The 19,487-nt window shown below is 44.3% G+C and overlaps 1 protein-coding gene across 1 annotated transcript; it reads left to right on the top strand.

Moving 5' to 3' along the window:
• The first annotated feature begins 1,486 nt into the window (after positions 1 to 1,486).
• LOC131248978 (ethylene-responsive transcription factor 12-like) lies at positions 1,487 to 2,282 on the top strand. The gene has a single exon (XM_058249514.1). It carries the CDS (start codon positions 1,579 to 1,581, stop codon positions 2,092 to 2,094), a length of 516 nt encoding a protein of 171 aa, XP_058105497.1. The 5' UTR covers positions 1,487 to 1,578; the 3' UTR covers positions 2,095 to 2,282.
• The last annotated feature ends 17,205 nt before the right edge of the window (positions 2,283 to 19,487 follow it).

Raw genomic sequence — 19,487 nt, 5'->3', positions numbered from 1 at the left:
GATCTATGAGATTGCTATATCCGGTCTATTTGGCACGCCCGGCCAATCCTATGATTAAACCTTTCAATCCTTTTCAATCCCTCAAACCAAACATGTCCCAGGTAATTTTGAAGGGATTAGGGTGAATTGGATAGATTTAAAGGTAATGATGGTGATGTCAGTGAATTTTCTTAAGATCCATAGGATTGCTATATCCTGAGATTAGGATCCCATGTCTGTTTGGCACGCCTGGCCATTCCCGGGATCTATCTTCCAATCCCATCCAATATGCCTGGCCAAACAGGCCCTAAGGGCTCACCTCCATGTCTTGCTATCATCCAACCTTTTCATAAGGCCACAGAGATCTGTTTGAAGGAAAAATAGAAATATCAGGTTGATCCAAAAGTTGTGTGACTCAAAATAGACTGATGGTGTGGATAAGACACACTCATCACAGTGGGCCCCACAGCGCTTGGGCGACCTAGTACCTAGGCAATATCCCTTTGGTGGGTGCCACAGGCAATCCACTTCCTTGGTTTTAATAATACTAAAACACATACACTATTTTAATAATTGAAGTACCATATGTATGAAAGAGAGTCTATTTATACACTATTCATGTGGCACATGTACGTGTAATCTAATCCATCCATCGGATGGACCAACTATGCAAATGCTGTTATTTGTTACAAACCTACTCGGAGGTTAGACCCGATCGGTACCCAAATTCAATCAGAGTACCGGAGCCCGATCCTATGTCATTGCGTCTATCGCGCAGCTATTTCCAAGTGCATGCGTATGAACCATTCCATCCCGCCAGAGTACCGGAGTTTCTCTCCAGAAGAAAAGGTCAAAACCGCCGATCGTTTTCCTAGTTGCGCACCACTGCGAGAAAATGAAATTATCACGATAAATTACTGATAAAACGAAACGAGAAAAAGAGCGAGAAAAACCCGTCCGCTGCGTGCTCGACAATCCATATCCGCTCATGCTCCCGCATGCGAAACCCACCATCATAAAAATCCACATCATACATTAAATGCAACCCCATGCATGCAACAATAGGATTTACACCGTAAAGAGGGAGTTATATCATACGTGGCAGAACATCTTCTCACGTATATCATTTATCATAAGGCCCACCTAAGTAATCCAAACCATCGTTCTCTGTGTCCCACTGTTGTTAATGGACGACTCAGAACAGTCTATACAGACGGTTGTTGATAAAAATACAACGGAAGTCCGCAGAAAGTTCTTTTGATGGGTTTTAACATTTCAAATCCGTGTATATTTTTTTATGATCAATTCAAGGTAGGATTCATCCAATCAACGGTCTTGATTAACTATAAATGGGCCTTATTTGTTAGAAGAGAAAACACATGTATATTTTTGAAAGCATGGCCGACGTGTACTATACAATTACTTAGCAGTAAAAATAAAATAAAATAATAAAAACCCCCTGTCGGGCAAAACGAAGACCGGCTATTCCGCTATAAATACCTCCCAACCCTTTCTTCTTTCTCATCTCTCCTCTCTCACGCGCTCCTACCGATTCCGTACACACTCTCTCCAGGTCACCCACCTTTCACTCACCGGCTAATGGCGGTGGAGACGCTCCAGCTCCGGAAAGAAGGCTTCCCTACAGGCGAGAAAGAGCCCGTGCCCACGGCGGCGCCGGTTAAGGAGGCGCATTTTAGAGGTGTCCGGAAGCGCCCGTGGGGCCGATTCGCGGCCGAGATTCGCGATCCGTGGAAGAAGACGCGGAAATGGCTCGGCACGTTCGACACGGCGGAGGAGGCTGCGCGTGCCTACGACGACGCTGCTAGAAATCTCCGCGGCCCGAAGGCTAAGACGAACTTCGGCTGCGACGGCGAGATCTCGATCTCCGCGGTGGCATCCGGCAGCTTCCAGAAGCATCTACAGCAGTGGCGGTCTACCGCGTACGGATCGGACGGCCGCGATCTGCTGTCGACGATCGGCGGATCGCCGTCGGATTTTACCGGGTACAAGTTCGAGGCGGTGGAGGTGGTGGTGAGAAACGAGCAGGAGAAGAAGATGAGGAAGGAGAAGAAGCCTCTGGCTTTCGATCTAAACCTCCCGCCTCCTCTTGTTTAATCCGACGGCTGAGATTTCTCGGTCGTACGAGGCTTTTTTTTTTTTTTGGCAGACGGCGAAAATAACGGCCTGGTTTTTGCTGCTGCTGCTCGCTCTCCTTTTTCTATTTCCCGTTTTGCCCTTTCGCTTTTGTCTCATGTATAGTTCTTAAGAAGACAAAGTGATTAGAAGAATTCAATTTTACTCGATCTCGGTCTGAGTCGACTCAGTTAACTCGTTCTTTACTCGGTTTTTGAATATGAAATATGCCTGTAGTTGTAAGGGAAAATTACTTAAACTGTCCTCATAGATGATTAGTGTTGCGTTTCTCAACGATGCGTAGCCAAGGGCACTTTCGTCCATTTAAATAGGCGGAAGCACTTTGACTCGGTGAGTTGAGTGAGTTGAATCGGTGAGCGGTCGAGTTTTCTTGAATAAAAGAGAATCTGCTTTCTTAATTAACTGCTTTCTTAATTAATTATTATTACTAAAACTGCCCAAACAGCTCCATCCGAGCAGGGCATCCGTACAGGTGGTCCCATCTTTCCTTGATCTAGACCGTTAATCTTAGAGCGGCTGGCTTAAACGGATTATAACTATTCTTGCATGTGGACCCTCCGTCCCAACTGTCTTCTTCCACGTGGCTTCTGCTGGTTGTTATCCGCGGTGTGGCCTACCACGTGAACGGTCTAGATCGTTCGAAGAGGCTTGTAATGTTGGCTAGTATAAAAGCGCCGGCAGTACGGCCGAGCATTTAACTTCTTCCTACGTTACAAGAGCTTCCTCCCTTTTACCCCGAGAGGGACCTCATTTCCTGAGCATTTCCAAATGACGAAATACCCTCCTAAAATGTTAATATTTCTTGGAACTCACCGAAGAAAGAGGACCTTGCGGTAGGGGCGTTTCTGTCATTAAAAATATAGAGCGATCTTTTCGCGACACGTCATTTTGCATTGAGGGAGCGAGAGACAGAGATAGGAATATGCGCGCAGAGAAAAGACGAATCCAGCCGCTCGATTAATTGAAAATGAGTGACTTGCGCGAGTGCATTTTTCTTGAAGTTTTCGCCAACACGTGGCAAACGAGTAGACATCTACCAGATCAGAGCGGTTCATTATTCGTGGCCCACGTCTCAATTGAAGTCGACTGCTTGGATCTTCTGGTCCACCATAGAAATAATTACTCTGGACCGTTATCCTATATCATCTTACCATTGATTGTCTTATTAGTCTGTTCCAAGCTGACAAGTAAACGGCTTCACTAGTTTTGGGGAAACGTTTTAGAAGAACCTGACTGATTAACGGTTTCGATCTATTACACGTGTTCCTTATGAACAGGAATTTACAGAAAGGTACACCCGCGCGTCTGTAAAGTCCGCACCTAGAAGAGCCGATAGGAGACGTACGCGGGCGGCGAGTGGGGCCCACAAGTTAGGGCTAACGTGGTGGGCTGATACGGCAAAGGGAGCGCTGCTTCCTGACATGCGGCGCCCACCAGCCGTCAGATCCGGACGGTTTGCCGCCGCGTTCACGCCACGGACAAGCGCCCGTGTGTTGACGGCGTCAGGCTCGCGACAGTTTGACCGGACACGTGGTAGCTAATCATCGCTTCACAGCGGGTGGCTCGAGAGCTGACGTGTTACTTAATCTCTCCATGTACTAACGGCGGCCTCGCTTATGAAAATCACTTCTTTGCATTTGGTAGTCCTCTGACTACCGAAGCGACATCGTAATCTACCAGCCGCTACATGCGGTGTGGTTCAGTACGACCCACTTTAGTGGGCAGGGATCTTGTAACATGCTATGGCCGCAGATTGAGTACAACCCAACCGAGGTATGATTTATGTATTTTATCTATACAGTTCATTTATTTAGACAAATCATTTTTACGCAGAAGCCCAAGAGGAAGCAGATGTAATGCTCAAGTGAACCACACCGCATGAAGTAGTCCAAAACTTACTTGGAGCCATAAAAGCTATGAATCAAGTTGATATTTATACTTCCCCTTGGCCCATGATTCAAGTATATGTGACCTTATGAATAGGTTAGTAGACAAATAAACATCACTTACACTGAGAGCAAATGGTTTAAAGAGGTGGTCCACGTCCTCATTGTTTCATTTTGGAACTAGCTTCTCTATCTTCGTAGCAACTGTAAATTGAAAAGTATTAAATTTGAGTTGCTTTCTTTATCTCGCTTGCCATTAGTACTTGCAGTGTCTTTCAATTGGGGTCCGCCCCGGGGGTTATACCGTTGGGGGCATACGTCTCCTCTCTTTCGGGGAGGTGCTCACTTGGCTAGTAGAAATTACTCATAGCGGTAAACATGGAGGTCGTAGTCAAATATATCTCTTTCGGGAGAGTAGTACTCTTGGGAAGGTCAAAGAGATTCTTTCTTTCTGAGCTAGTGAGGTAAGAGATCAATTCCTACTACTTCATGTGGTGTGGTCCATTTGATCATTTTATCTGCCTCCTTTTTAGGTTCATGCCCTAAAATAATATGTCGAAATAAATGGATGGCATGGATAAAACATGTAAGCCTTACAGTGCCCCTGACATGATCGTCAGCTCTCCCTAGGTTGCGCACAACCACCTTCATGTTAGGCACATAACCACAATATCTACTACGAAAAAACTGAAAGTATAAGAGATGGAATCAACTTACAATCAAGGCCTCGTCTACCAAGATGAATCTGTAGAGTAGAAAACCCTAGACATGTTTTGGCTCTCCTTATGCTATCGTAATTTGTGATTACAAGTCACTTATATATAGCCCCCTCACAAAATTAGAAACAAAACCTACAATTGCACAATTTTGTCGATGGAACCTTCGATAGGATCGAATGGCATTGATGGTCTGTTGATAGGATCAAGGAACGCCAGAAAATTGTCTAGTGAGCAAATTGGGTAAATTGAAAATTTCTCGATAATATCGACTAGACTATCGATCTTATCGAAGATCCCTATCCAGCATAGATTAAAGGCACCCAGTTTCAACAATCTCCATTCTCCACTGTTGTAAACTACATCCTTCATCTCTACTCGTCTCCACTATAGTAATACCATCGTCGCTTTTCATGCACACTCCATCTTTATTCTGTCTTCACAAGCTTAGAGAAGTCAAACTAAACCTGAACTTTTTTTCATGAACCACTTTTGTAAGCATGTCGGGCAAATTTTCACTAGTGTGAATCTTCTGAAGAGTAACACTACATTCCTCTAGCATTTGCCGAATAAAATGATGAGCACATCAACGTGCTTGGTTCGCAAGTGATAAACTAGGTTCTTCGCTAAGTTGATACTGCTTTCACTGTCACAATGTATTGGCACAGCTTTCTGCTGAAGCTCCAACTCATTCATCATTCCTCTCAACCAAACAGACGCCTCTTTGAATGCTTCTATCACCGCTATATACTCAGCTTCGATTGTGAAAAGAGCAACCACAGACTGAAGTTTAGACATCCAACTGATTGCTATACTCGTTAATATAAATGAGTAATTAGAAGTCGACATTCTGTTATCCATGTATCCAACATAATCGACATCTACGTAAATGACAAGTTTCTCCCTAGACTTACTGAACGCCAAGATGTAGTCAATCGTACCTCGTATGTAATAAAGTAGTCATTTCACTACCTCCTAGTGTTGCTTGCCGGGATTTGATATGTATTTTCTCATAACAACTAATACATGTGAAATGTCTGATCTAGTATAGACCATGGGGTACATCAGACGACCAATTACACTTGAGTAGGGCATATTAGACATTTGATGCTTTACCTTATTAAGTCCATACTTGACCAAGACTTTTTCAAGATATTATTCCTGAGATAACTAAAGCCTGCTCCTTTTCCTGTTCTTGTGTATATCGATGATGAGAATCTTCTTTGTAGCTCTCAGATCTTTCATCTCGAATGTCCTAGATAATTGAGCTATCAGTATGTTGATTTTAGACATGCTACGACTAGCAATAAGTATATCATCAACATATAATATCAGTATAAAGAATTTTTTATCACTCAGTGTTCTAAAATAGAAAGAGTGATTTGATTTTCTTTTAGTAAACTACCGACTCACTATGAAAGAACCAAACTTTTTATACCATTGCTTAGTCGACTCTTTTAGGTTGTATAATGACCTCTTCAGGTTGCAAATCTTATTCTCTTCTCCCTGTCCTCAAACCCCTCTAGTTACTTCATATAAATTTGCCTTTCCAATTTCCAATGTAGGAAAGAAGTATTTACATTCAATTGTTCCAATTCAAGATTGTATTGGACAATCAATACCAACACAAATATGATAGATACATGCTTAACCACAGGCATGAAAATCTCACAGAAGTCGACACCATCTTTCTTTGCATAACCTTTCCCTACCAATCTGGCCTTATATCTGTCATGTTTCTTCATGAAGATCTACTTGCACCAAATCATTTTCTGACCAATGAGAAGCTTCATAATAACCTATGTCTCATTATTGTACAAGGAATTCATCTCAACATGTATGACCATCATCCATTTCTAAGCATCAATATCTTCTAATGCTTCTTGAAAGGTAGACGAATCCCCCTTATCCTTGTATGCGATTTCTTGGTAGATTTCTTTTGATAGGTGGTTGCTCCACCTACTCTAGTACCTCTTTTTGCGACTTAACTTCTACCTGTACCTCACCCTTTTTAATTTCAACATCAATTACCATTGACTTTTCAATTTCCGTGTGTTCATCTTTACAAAATAAGGAACCCTCGTCAAACTTGACGTCACGGTTAATTGTGATCTTTCATGTGACCCGGTCATATATCCTACATTATTTCACACCATCACCATAACCAACAAAGATACACTTTTTAACCTATTAGTTTAACTTAGCTCTCAACTGATGATACATGAGAGTAAGCATCACAATAAAATACATGCAACCCTAAGTAGTCAACTTCATAACCACTTAACACTTCTTCCGAAATTTTATATTTAATTGTTTTAGATGAAGACTGATTCATTAAGTAGCAAGCTATGTTAACGACTTCATTCCATAATTTTTTACCTAACCCAGTATTGCTCAACATACTTGGATCAAACCAGTTTGGTGACTTGGTTACTTTGATATTGATGTTGCTCACCAAGCATTATTTATTTTACACATGCACACACAGCCTACACACTCATGCTAGTGGAATTCTTCACCTATGGATACACCCTTGACTGGGGGTTGAAACTCCTGAGAGTCTACCACCCGAGTAAGAGTAAGGATCCTGCTCACCAAGTGTTTGATGAAATGACTCAATGAAGTGTGGCTGGTGAAACTGTAACATCCTGGATTTTTACTGTTTTGGATTTCCAAAAATTCTTGAAATTTTTTTTATTAATTAACTTATAATATCACTTAATGACCATCAGCACTCAATGTTAGTTTATATAGGGGTGATACCAGTAAAGAACCACACAAGTCCGTTTAATCAACAGTAGGAAGCCATCGAATCCGCCCGATCATTTGGACAACAAGTTTAGCCCCATGATTTACTCATATAGAGCCCAAATCTAACCGACCCATTACTAACTAATCAAGACAAGCATAACCAAATTAAAGATCTAACCGAAGCCGAGTCAGATAAGGCCCGGATCTTAGCTAATAGACCAAATCAACCCCATTACTGTTTTAGCCTAAAACCGACTATTTAGAGTAATCATGACCAAATCTCCACTTTCACTAGTTATAAATAGGCCACACTATGAACATAGTTAATCCAAACCCTAATCATTGCCCACGAGAAATCTCAATACCTAATTTATTTTAGAAATGCCTCGATTTCCCGAACAAGCTATACACCGCTCGTTAGTGGGCCACTAGTTCCAAAACTATACGATAATGTCTGTCTTACTAGGCTTGACGTCCATCGAGGAGTTGGACCTAGGTGTTGTCCACCGCTCAACTTAAGTTAAAGGAAGAGTGCATGAGAAGTGTAAATACCCTAGAGGAGGAAGCTGGAACTAAAGTGAATTGGGTCGTCCACTCTTATGCGAAGTTAAGGATTTCAGACCGTCAGTTTACGACCAAACTTTACCCGTGGAGTAAGGATATTTCCCTTCTCATATCCATATAGCCACGGCCCCGATCGACTATCGGTGACCGTTAAACAGACTTCTAATCATATCTGTCGATCGGCGGATCTAAATAGCGGGCCGATCATATACATACGTAGATCGTCATTAGGGACAACTATCCAATGGTAGGTGTCAACTCCTATGCCCCATAGTGGGCCCTAGAGCTTAGAAAGACCCTCCCATAGGTCTAGTATAGTAAAAACCTAGCCCTTGGGGCCATTTATACCAAATCTGGCACTATAAAAGGGCCTTATTTGGGCACCCCCTCTCCCCATACGATTTTGCCCTAGAGAAAAGAAAGAGAGAAAGAGAGAAAGAGAGAAAAGGGAGAAAGAAGAAAGGAAGAAGAGAGGAAGGGAAAGTGAAGAAGGGAGAGAAGGTGGGCCATAGTTGAAAGTGGGGCCTAAGAGAAGTCGATCCTTACAACTCCTTTATTCTCCAAGAAAACCTTCACCAAACCCACCCATGCTAAGAAGCGGAGGTAAGAATGATATATTTTCCTTTAGTAGAGAAACCTAGTGTAGATTTCTAGGCATTAATGTTGTTTTTCTTGATTTTAATTTAGGAATTGGCGGTTTACCCAAATCCCCAAACCCTAAGATCTCAAAGAATGAAAATCTCCTCTTAAGGTGCGGACTATTAATCTTTGGTGGCTTAACACTAATTGTAGTATGAGTCTAATAATTTTGTTTGTATAGATGATGCATTTGGAGAATTTAAAAAACAAAAACCTAGGAATTGTTGGGTTATTTGGAATTGTATGGAATTGTATGACATGTTGATTTCTCACATGATGTTGTCCTTGCCTCTCGCATGATTTAGTACAAATTGATGATCTCATGTTTATGTCTTGTTTGGTTTTCTTCACATGATGTTATCTTATAGCATGTATGCCTTATTAACTCTTGTGCATTTTGATTTTATGAGATGTAGGAAGTGCTTAACTTCCTCACCAATCCACACAACATACATCCACCTTTATTCATGATATTGTTAGCCTCCCTTGCTAGGAGATTCTGAATTGCATGTGGAGGTGTATGAGAACATGATGTTGTTTATGCTAATTGATAACCCTGTTAGTTGGCATGTGATGAATCACCACCTAAACCCTTAGGGTTGGTCAGGAATACGAGAAGAGCGAAGACGGCCTCGTTGGTAGGTCTGTCTTGAGGCTAAACCCATGGATTTGGGCGAGTGCGTGTGGGCGACATTAGTTAGACTACATGGGTCGATCGTACCCGATGCCGTTCCGCCACGTACTTGCCTGAACTCATGCGGTCTAGTCTCTTGGTGATTAACCTCGTTTGTTAACCACGTCGCTCATACATGTATGGAACCTTGCATACCCTACAACCGTTGAAGCGATGAAAGATTGATCTACTGACTCGAGAGCCGGGCATGGTGGACTGGGATACTGAGTCCGAGCTGTCGACCTACGCTGGGGTGACGAGCCTCCCCGTAGTGACCATGAGCAATCCTTTTTCTCACCACTCCCCATGTGCTTGAAATTGGGGATGGGGAACCCGATGCAAAAAGATCGCGGGGTCTTGGCTTCACACGTTGAGGGGTCCTTGGCCTCGCAACTAGTTGGGGGTATTGATACGTGGGGTGTACCAGTTTCCCCAATCTGCTGGATGAACGGAACTAACTAAATACCCGGTGAACATTGTTCATGCATTGCATTAGTTAGTTTTGATGACTCAGCAGTTGAGGTCGCAATAAGGGAGTGTTGGTCATGTGCAATCGTTAAATGGAGTCGCTCGAGGGAGTGTTGTTGCGAGGGCATGCATCATATCGTAATACATGCACATGTATTAACAATACTAGTTAGGATTTTATGAATGTATTGCATTTCATTAAATTCGTAATATAATTGATGTTTATTACGAGTTAAGACTAATAGCATCCACTGAGTTGATCACTCACTCCCACTCTGGGGCGGTGTTTTAAAACGCTAACCAGACTCTTCCGTAGTTGTAGGTGACGCAGAGTACGAGGAGCTTGGCGACGAAAGTCTTGACGAGGAGGATGAGCTGTCTTACTTCCAGCTGATGGGCGGCTCTCCATCGGCTTGATAGGCAGGATTTGGATCGCTGAGCAGTGGGCTCAGCTCTATTCTTTTTGGACATATCATTCTTTTTGTGGTTTTTGTTAGGCAACGCCTTGTGTGACTAATTTATATTTTTGGACCTGTATATATTCTATATCTCTTTTATTTCAGTAGACTTATGTAGTTGTGCTTCATGTTCCAGGAAATTCCTAGCTATGCAATTAAACCCGATTAAACGCAAACTAATAAAAATCGGATATAAGTGATGTCCTGGAACTCGGGAGTCGAGCCTATGCACGACCCCCAATTTCCAGGGCGTTACGCCATTCGACATTGAATTAGATGTATTATGTGAGAATCAAGCACATCGACATGAGGTTTCACAAGATATAAGAATTCATTACTTCAGGAAAGATTCATATCAAAATTCTTAAAGGCAGGAATTATACCACGATCAAGTAGTACATTCATACCGTGCTCACTCATGTAGCCCAACGTGCATGAACAAATGCTCGCTCATGGAGTCAACTACAGTCGCTGCGACTCCACCCAATATAGTACTATAGATTAACTTATAGAAGTTTCTGATTTTATGTGTCTTCATTATAATGAGTGCCTCTTTAGAAACTTTCAGAACACCATCGTGGCCAGAGAATTTGCATCCAAGAGCATCAAGCACTCTCAGAGATATCAGTTTATTCTTCAGATCAGGAACGTGTCTTACATTTGTCAATGTACGATCTACCCCATCGAACATTTGAATGTGACTAAGACCAATCCCAACCATCTTATAGATATGATCATTTGCCCATAAGTATTGGGCCACCATCATACTTGTTATACGTGGTGAATTAACTCTGGTGATGACACATGTGATACAATGCCCCATATTTAAAATTCATTCTTTATGCAAGTGTCCAACCTTGGAAATGGATAATATATCAGATTCACTGCCTCCTCGTTGGATTCTACCGAATTGGGTTTTTTAGGAGAAGTATCTGATTTCTCATTTGTCTTAGTTTTAGGGTTTGTGCAGTCATTCTTCAAGTGACCAATTCTTCGATAATTCTAGCACTTCAACTTCCCTTTGCCATTTGACTTAGACCTTGATCGTGATTTATCTTTCTCTCATTCAGACGCTCTTCTCCTAGCAATCAGTGCGCTCGTAAATGTACCTTCCCCACCATTTTCCTTTCTTAATTACTTTGACTGAAATGATAAGATAACAATGTTTAAGTCCAAAGTATTTCTACAATGACATGCATATTAAGGAAAAACGGTTATAAGTGACACCCGGGAACTCGGGAGTCGAGTGTATGCGCGACCCCCGATTTTCAGGGTGTTACACCAAAACAGTGACAATTCAGGACGTTACATGTGTTCATTGAGATCCGACGCTTCTGTCACCTTTAGAGTATACAAAAGTTTCTTCAAATATAGGTAATTGGAGAGCAATTTCATTATATAGATGCTCTCTAATTTCGTCCATAAGCCCAATGCAATTTTCTCATTGATCACATTGTATAGGACATTATTAGCTAAGTACGATTGAATTGCACTAATCGCCTTTGATCTAAGTCTTCTCAATCCCCATCTTTCATAGTTTTATGGCGTCTTGCTTTGCCAATAAGTGCCTAGTGTAGTCCTTGTTGAATTAGGAGGGCTTTTATCTTCAACATCCATAATTCAAAGTTATCACTTCCTGTAAATTTCTCTATCTCATATTTAACATTTAATCATTAAAAGTTATGTCTCACATTCAATCTAATATCCCAACATAATATCTTACTCTTTGATACCACTTGTTGCATGTAACCACCTTCACGATAGGCGTGACAGCAACCTTAGAGCGAATCAAACAAGCAAATAAAGAAACCAAAAGGACAAACAATCGTAAAGAACATATCAATTTACATGGAAAAAACCCTTTCATGGAAAAAAAAACACGACACAGGGCAACAATATCTACCATAAAAAATGGAAGTACAAAAGAAGGAATCAATTTACAATCAAGGCCCCGTCTCTCAAGACGAATATATTGTATTAGAAAACCCTAGCCTCTTCCCAGAACCCTAGACACATTTTGACTTTCCTTTTGCTATCCTAATTCTTGATTGCTCGCCATCATAAATTAAAGGCACCCAATTTCAACACTCAATAGTATCGATTAGACTATCAACATGAATATTATTGAGTATTATTGAAGGTAATACTCAATCTACACCAATTGCTTATATTCTATTCATCGTGCGACCCCCCCTTGAACGGTTCCCATCATAAGAGAGCATGGCCCAACTAGAGAGGACCATGGATTCACTTACTTCGCGCGGACTACGGAGCTGATGCACCTTTTATTTACGATAACGGGGGCGCAAGCCGCGCTAGTGCGCTGGATTGTAAAAGAGACTTGTCTGCCGCGGAAATGCAGAGGATGCACAGATGGGAAGCTTCTCTGGAGCTCTCCTGGATACTGAAAGTAGATGGACGGTCCAAATCTACCATGCGTTGTTGGGCTAGTTTTCATTGAATGCGGACGAATGCTGTATTTCTTCATGGTGCAGATCAGGTGTTGCCCTTGCAGTGGGGCCCACCATTAACCACATCCAAATCTCAGGTGGACCACACCACAAGAAACCATTAAAAAATTCTCAAGGCTCATTGTAAGCAGATCCGTAATGTTTATTTGTCATCCAATCCGTTGAGAAGGCCAGATGAAGGGAAAATATAAATACTAGCTTGATTGAAAACTTTTGTGGCTTATAAAATCTTTTAATGGCCATTCACTACTTTCTCCAGTGGTGTGGTCCACACGAGATTTGGATCTTCTTTAAATTTTTGGATCATGTCCTTAAATGAGGTGAAAAAACGGATGGACGGAGTGGATATGAAAAATATTCATAAAGTTAGGTCCTACACGGTAAGCGTAACACCCACTATGCTGTTACCGGGTAAAGCTAATCCGCTGCCATTTCTTCAAGATCTGATGAGCACGACATGCCGAGTGTGTCCACGAGTTGGACGGTTAGGATCGTCTAACCACTGGAAATTGTTGGTAGTTACACATGGTAGATGGATGGTCTGGATCATTGTCTACATGGCTAATGTATGGAGTGCAAGCTGGACGCGGATTGCGTCCTACCCGCGCTAACGGTAATCCGTCCGGGCAGGGCTGTGGGGGTCACCGTGATGTAAGTGTTTTATCCACGCCGTTCATCATTTTTCGCAGATCATTTTAAGATTTACTTACAAAAATGAGGAAGGTACAGGGCTTAATTGGACCACAAAGTGGGGATTGAACGTACACCATTAAAAACTTCTTGAGGAGCTGGAGAAGTTTCGGATCAAGCTGATATTTGCTTTTTCACTTCATCCACGTCTACACGACCTTATGAATAGGTTGGATGGTAAAAAAACATCATGGTAGCCATTATAAAGGTTTCGGCGGTGGGTGTCATTATCACTGTAGCTTCCTTTGGCGTGGTCCACTAGAGCTGTGGACCTGCTTCATTTTTAATACTGCACATTAAAATGATCTTATAAAAGATATGAACGGCGTGGATAAAGCACTTACATCAATGTGTGCCTCACAGAGACATGCCCGGACGGATTACCGTCAGTTCGGGGGTAGGACGCAATCCACGAAAGGCTTTCGCACGAAATTCCTGCGCTGTAAACCTAAGTTGCCCAACGTGTTGTTTGTTAGATATCCACCCCGTCCATCCACTGGGATAATCTTAGGACATGAGATCAAAAATGAGCCAAATCAATTCCTAAGTGGGCTGAAAACGTGAGGATTCTACAGTTGAAATATTCATAGGCCACGAAAGTTTTTAATCAGGCTAATATTTATGTTTTTGGTTCATCTCAGTGGAAATGATGCTACTACCAGTATAGATGGACGGTGTTGGGAACAAAAGATATAAGTCCGTAGATTCGGACTTAATGCCTCGGCCGCCTAAGAATGTGCCAAACCCGAGGCATGATTCGCAAAACCGAGACAAAGGTTGAGTCGGTTCCGACGACAAAGGTTGAGTCGGTTCGGACGACTCATCCACACTCCGGGCATGCGTCGGGCGGACCACCTTACCAGATCGGCCATCGCAAGATCAAGCCTCATCCCGGATATCTTGGGATAAGATCTCCAACCCAAGCTCACGGGATCGGATGAAGGCTCAAGATGGGCACGACCCAAATCCCCGGGATACTAGGAGAAGATCCCGCGCTCAATATCGGGAAGAGAATCCTCGTGCGATTAAATGCCCCAGCAGCTATAAAAGAGACCCCGATCACCCTGAAAGGTACGAAAGAAATTCTCTCTAAAAGCTCCTCAATACTCTTAGACCCAGAATCCAGGGCCGACTTTGGCATCGGAGGGTCCCTTGCTCAAGTCGGGGTCTCCTTTGTGCAGGTACACGAAGATCCAAGAGGAGGAACCGGACATTTGCATCAACAGCTTGGCGCCGTCTGTGGGAACGTACAAAAAGCCATCTTGTATCTCAATACTGATTTCAATGGTGATGACTAGAAGGACGGTCCCAGAAGAAGATTTGAATGAGAATGCGATTACAGGGCCAGCGGGTCCAGTCGCGGTTCCCGCAGCCCAGAACCCACCTAACAACCGCCGACGAGGGGCGACCGGAACAAGCAACAATCAGCGGGGTCGCGACGATGGGCGGTTGGACAAGGAGGTTCAAGAAATCCGCTCCGATATGAATATGATGAAGCAGATGCTGGAACGAATGTATCAGCAGCAAATGCAGCCACTCCCGCATCCTCAAGGGGAGACAGCGCACGTACCGACGGCGGCGGTTGATCCTCAACCTTCCGCGCCGCAATCTTTCCGGCCGAGCCAACCCCAAGGCGGATCAGAACCATCTCCAACGCAGTCAGCCAACGCTTCCCTACCCCCGACTGATCTTCGGCACGAGATAGAGCGAAGAAGGCGCTATCGCCCATCCATGGAAGGCACTGCGGAGAGCAGTGAACCTTGGAAAGCCGATATTCAAAGTTTTAAAAGAGAAGTGCGGGAAGAAATGGCGAAAGAGATGGCGGACATAAAGCACGGCCGGAATATATATCCAACCGGGTCCGAAGCGAAAGCGTCCCCCTTTGTGGACTCGGTACTGAAGGCCCGGTTGCCCGAGAGGTTTCGATTGCCTCAAATCACTCCTTTCACCGGCAAGACCGACCCAACGGAGCACATCGAATGCTTCAGAACCTATATGGAGCTCCACGATGCCTCGGACGCAGTAATGTGTCGAGCCTTTTCTCTTACATTGACCGATGTAGCTCGACTGTGGTTCAAACAGTTGAAACCAAAGTCCGTCAGTTCATTCGCTGAGCTGAGCGACGCCTTCCTCACCAACTTCATCGGCGGAAAGAAGAAATTGAAGCCCCCTGCACATCTGAACAACTTACTTCAAAAGCAGGGAGAGCTATTGAAAGATTATATCAAGCGTTTTAATTTCGAATCCCTTTAGGTTCGAAAACATTCAGAAGAAACGGCTCTCAATGCGCTCATGCAAGGAGTTAGAGATAGGCCATTCCTGGCCTCTCTAGACAAAACTCCGCCCGACACTCTGGCAGAATTTATGGCACGGTCGGATAAGTATGCGAATGCCGAGGAAGCGCGAATCCTGCGTGAAACTAAAACTTTGGCAAAAGAGTCGGCCAAAAAGGAAGCCGACTCGGCCGGAGGAAGGAAGCGCAAGGATGATCAGGCGCGTGATGAGCGAAGGTCAGGCAAACGGCCGGATCGAAAATTTTCCACATATACTCCCCTAAACAAGACTCGGGAAGAAGTATTGATGGAAATAAAAAACGAAGGCTTTGTTAACTGGCCCAGTAAGCTCAGGAGTAATCCTAATCGGCGGGACAAAGATAAATACTGCCATTATCACCGTGATCACGGACATAACACAAGTGATTGCCGTCACCTAAAAGAAGAGATCGAACGACTCATAAAAGACGGCCGACTCAGAGAACATATGGTTAAAGCTGGGGCAGCTGAGGCACGCCCGACCGAGAGCCAGCCTATGGAAGAAATCCGGACGATTATCGGCGGTCCACAAGGTGGGGGCGACTCAAACAATGCACGAAGGAATCATGCAAGAAAACTTACTCAGCCTCAGTCCGAGCTCATGATCATAGATCGGCCACCAAAGGAGAAGAAAAGAGAAAGATATTGCATCTCTTTCACAGAGGAAGATGCCCGAGGCATCTATCACCCCCACGATGACGCATTGATTGTCACCCTGGCTATCGCTAACCGAAAGGTGTTTCGGATACTCGTCGATACGGGGTCATCTGCAGACGTGTTATTTACCCAGGCGTTCGACAAAATGGGGATCGAACGGTCCACACTACGCCCAGTTCGGACCCCGTTGATCGGTTTTTCCGGAGGACAGGTACTGCCTGAAGGGATTGTCTCGTTACCACTCACTGCTGGTAGTGCCCCATGTCAGACAACGATGATGGTTGACTTCTTGGTCGTCGATCAACCCTCAGTATACAACGCAATACTCGGCCGACCTTCATTGAGTCTCCTCCAGGCCGTGGTATCCACATACCATCTTTCAATGAAATTCCCGACCGAGTCGGGAGTCGAAATTGTCAAAGGAGACCAGCAGGATGCGAGGCGATGTTACATGATAGCCGTAAAAGGAGCCGTCGACAAAAGTCCGACCAACATATTAACGATCGAATCATTGGACCCTCGGGGCGAGAATTATGAACGAGGACAGCCGGTCGAGGATCTTGTCTCGGTCCCCTTGGTCGAGACAGATGGATCCAAGACGGTACGAATTGGCTCGTCTCTGCAGTCCCCTTTGAAAGAAAAGCTGATAGCCCTGCTCCGTAGGTACGCCGACGTCTTTGCCTGGAGTCATGAAGATATGCCCGGGATCGACCCCTCTGTGGTGACTCACCGACTCAACATCGATCCGTCGTATCGACCGATCCGACAGAAGCGGCGACCGCTCGGCCCTGAACGATACGCTATCATTGAGGAAGAAGTCGACAAACTCCTCCAGGCTAATTTCATAGAAGAAGTATACTATCCAGAGTGGGTCGCGAATGTCGTGCTCGTAAAGAAATCCAACGGGAAGTGGCGAGTCTGTATTGACTATACCGACTTATATAAAGCTTGCCCAAATGTTAGCTTTACGCTTCCAAGGATAGACCAACTAGTAGATAGTACCGCCGGACATGAGCTCCTTAGCTTCATGGACGCTTATTCAGGATATAATCAAATTGCAATGCATAAGACAGATAAATCAAAAACTACCTTTGTCACCGACAAAGGCCTTTATTGTTACCGAGTGATGTCATTTTGTCTGAAGAATGGCGCAACCTATCAAAGATTAGTTTATAAAATCTTTGCTCGGCTTATAGTCCTAAACATGGTATTTTATATTGATTACATGCTCGTCAATATTATACACGCGTCATATAATGTGAAATATTTTTAAGAAATGTTTCTCACCCTACGAAAGTTTCGGATGAAGTGAATCCGAATAAATGCGCTTTTGGGGTGCGCTCAGGAAAGTTCCTCGGTTTCTTGGTTAGTCGAGGAATAGAGGCAAACCCCGAGAAGATAAAGGCTTTGATTGATATGGAATCCCTAAAACCATAAAGGACATACAAAGGTTGACTTGGACGAGTCGCGGCACTTAATCGGTTCCTCCCGAGCCACGGATAAATGTCTCCCTTTCTTCAGACGGTTGAAAGGAAGACAAACAATGGATTGGACGGAAGAGTGTGAAGCGGCATTCCAACAATTAAAATCATGTCTCGGTTCGCACCTCTCTTATCAAAGCCCGAATCGGGAGTCTTTGCTCCTTTACCTAGCGGTGTCGGAAGCGGTTAGCTCGACCTTGATACGAGAATCGAAGGAAAGCAAGCTGCCGGTTTACTACGTCGAAAGCATTATTGCCGTGAAACAAGATACCCAAGCCTGGAAAAAATGGCCTTGGCTTTAATCACTTCCTCTCGCCGACTCGCCGTACTTCCATGCCCATACCATCATCGTAATGACCGATCTTCCGCTTCGCCAGGTATTGCAGAAACCAGAAGCTTCCGGCCGACTCACGAAATGGGCCATCGAATTGAGTGAATTTGACATTCAATATAGACCGAAGGCAGCAATCAAAGGGCAAGCAGTAGCTGATTTTATCGCCGAAGGAACTCCACCATTCGAGCTCCCGGTCAACGATATGCCAAAGGATGTTGCAGTCCCAACAACAACCGCTCCCCCGACCCTTACCTGCCCTATTCCCTGGAAACTATTTGTCGACGGTTCTTCCAACTCGAAGGCAAGTGGAGCTGGGGTTGTGCTGGAAACCCCCGATCATACCTATATACCGTAGGCCTTACGACTTGGATTCCAAGCGTCGAACAATACGGCGGAATACGAAGCATTGTTACTCGGCCTCCGACTCGCCGCTAGCTTGGAGGTCACGCACCTAAGCATTTTCAGCGACTCCCAGTTGGTTGTTAACCAAGTTACCGGTGTATACCAGGCACGGAAAGACCAGCTAAGGGCATACATGGAGAAAGCGAAAGAACTTATCAACGGATTTCAACTCTGTCGTGTCACTCGGATCCCTCGTGCGGAAAACAGCAAAGCCGATCTGTTAGCAAAGCTCGCCTCAGCCGATGAAGATGAAATACCCAGGTCCGTCCCTGTCGAATACGCCGATAAGCCTAGTATAGATGAACCACTTAACAAGGCCGTCAATATAATCGACTCGGAACCATCCTGGATCGATCCAATCCGCCAATACCTTGACAAAGGAAAGTTGCCTGAGGATCGCGCCGAGGCTCGACGAATTAAGATCCGAGCCTCTCGCTATACCATACTCAACGGAACCCTTTACAAGAAAGGCTACTACGCCCCGTTGCTACGGTGCCTCAAACCCAGCGAGGCAAACTATGTATTACGGGAAATTCATGAAGGAATCTGCGGAAACCACTCTGGAGGGCGATCTCTCGCCCATAAGGTCTTACGACAGGGATACTACCGGCCCACTATCCAACACGACGCTCGCGACTCGTCCAAAAATGAGACAAATGTCAACGATTCGCGGTAATTCCAAGGCAAGCCCCCGAGGCACGACGCCGATGACTGGGTCCCTGGCCCTTCGCACGGTGGGGTGTCGACATCATAGGCCCGCTCCCTATGGGAAAAGGTCGGACCAAATTTGTTGTGGTAGCGGTGGACTATTTCACGAAGTGGGCCGAGGCGGAGCCATTAGCTAAAATAACC

This window comes from Magnolia sinica, chromosome 6 (genome assembly GCF_029962835.1).
Source record: "Magnolia sinica isolate HGM2019 chromosome 6, MsV1, whole genome shotgun sequence".
Classification (NCBI taxonomy): domain Eukaryota; kingdom Viridiplantae; phylum Streptophyta; class Magnoliopsida; order Magnoliales; family Magnoliaceae; genus Magnolia; species Magnolia sinica.
This window is presented reverse-complemented; position numbering and strand designations above follow the sequence as displayed.

Coding starts and splice junctions, on each gene's coding strand:
- LOC131248978 (XM_058249514.1), top strand. CDS start 1,579: ATGGCGGTGGAGACGCTCCAGCTCCGGAAAGAAGGCTTCCCTACAGGC.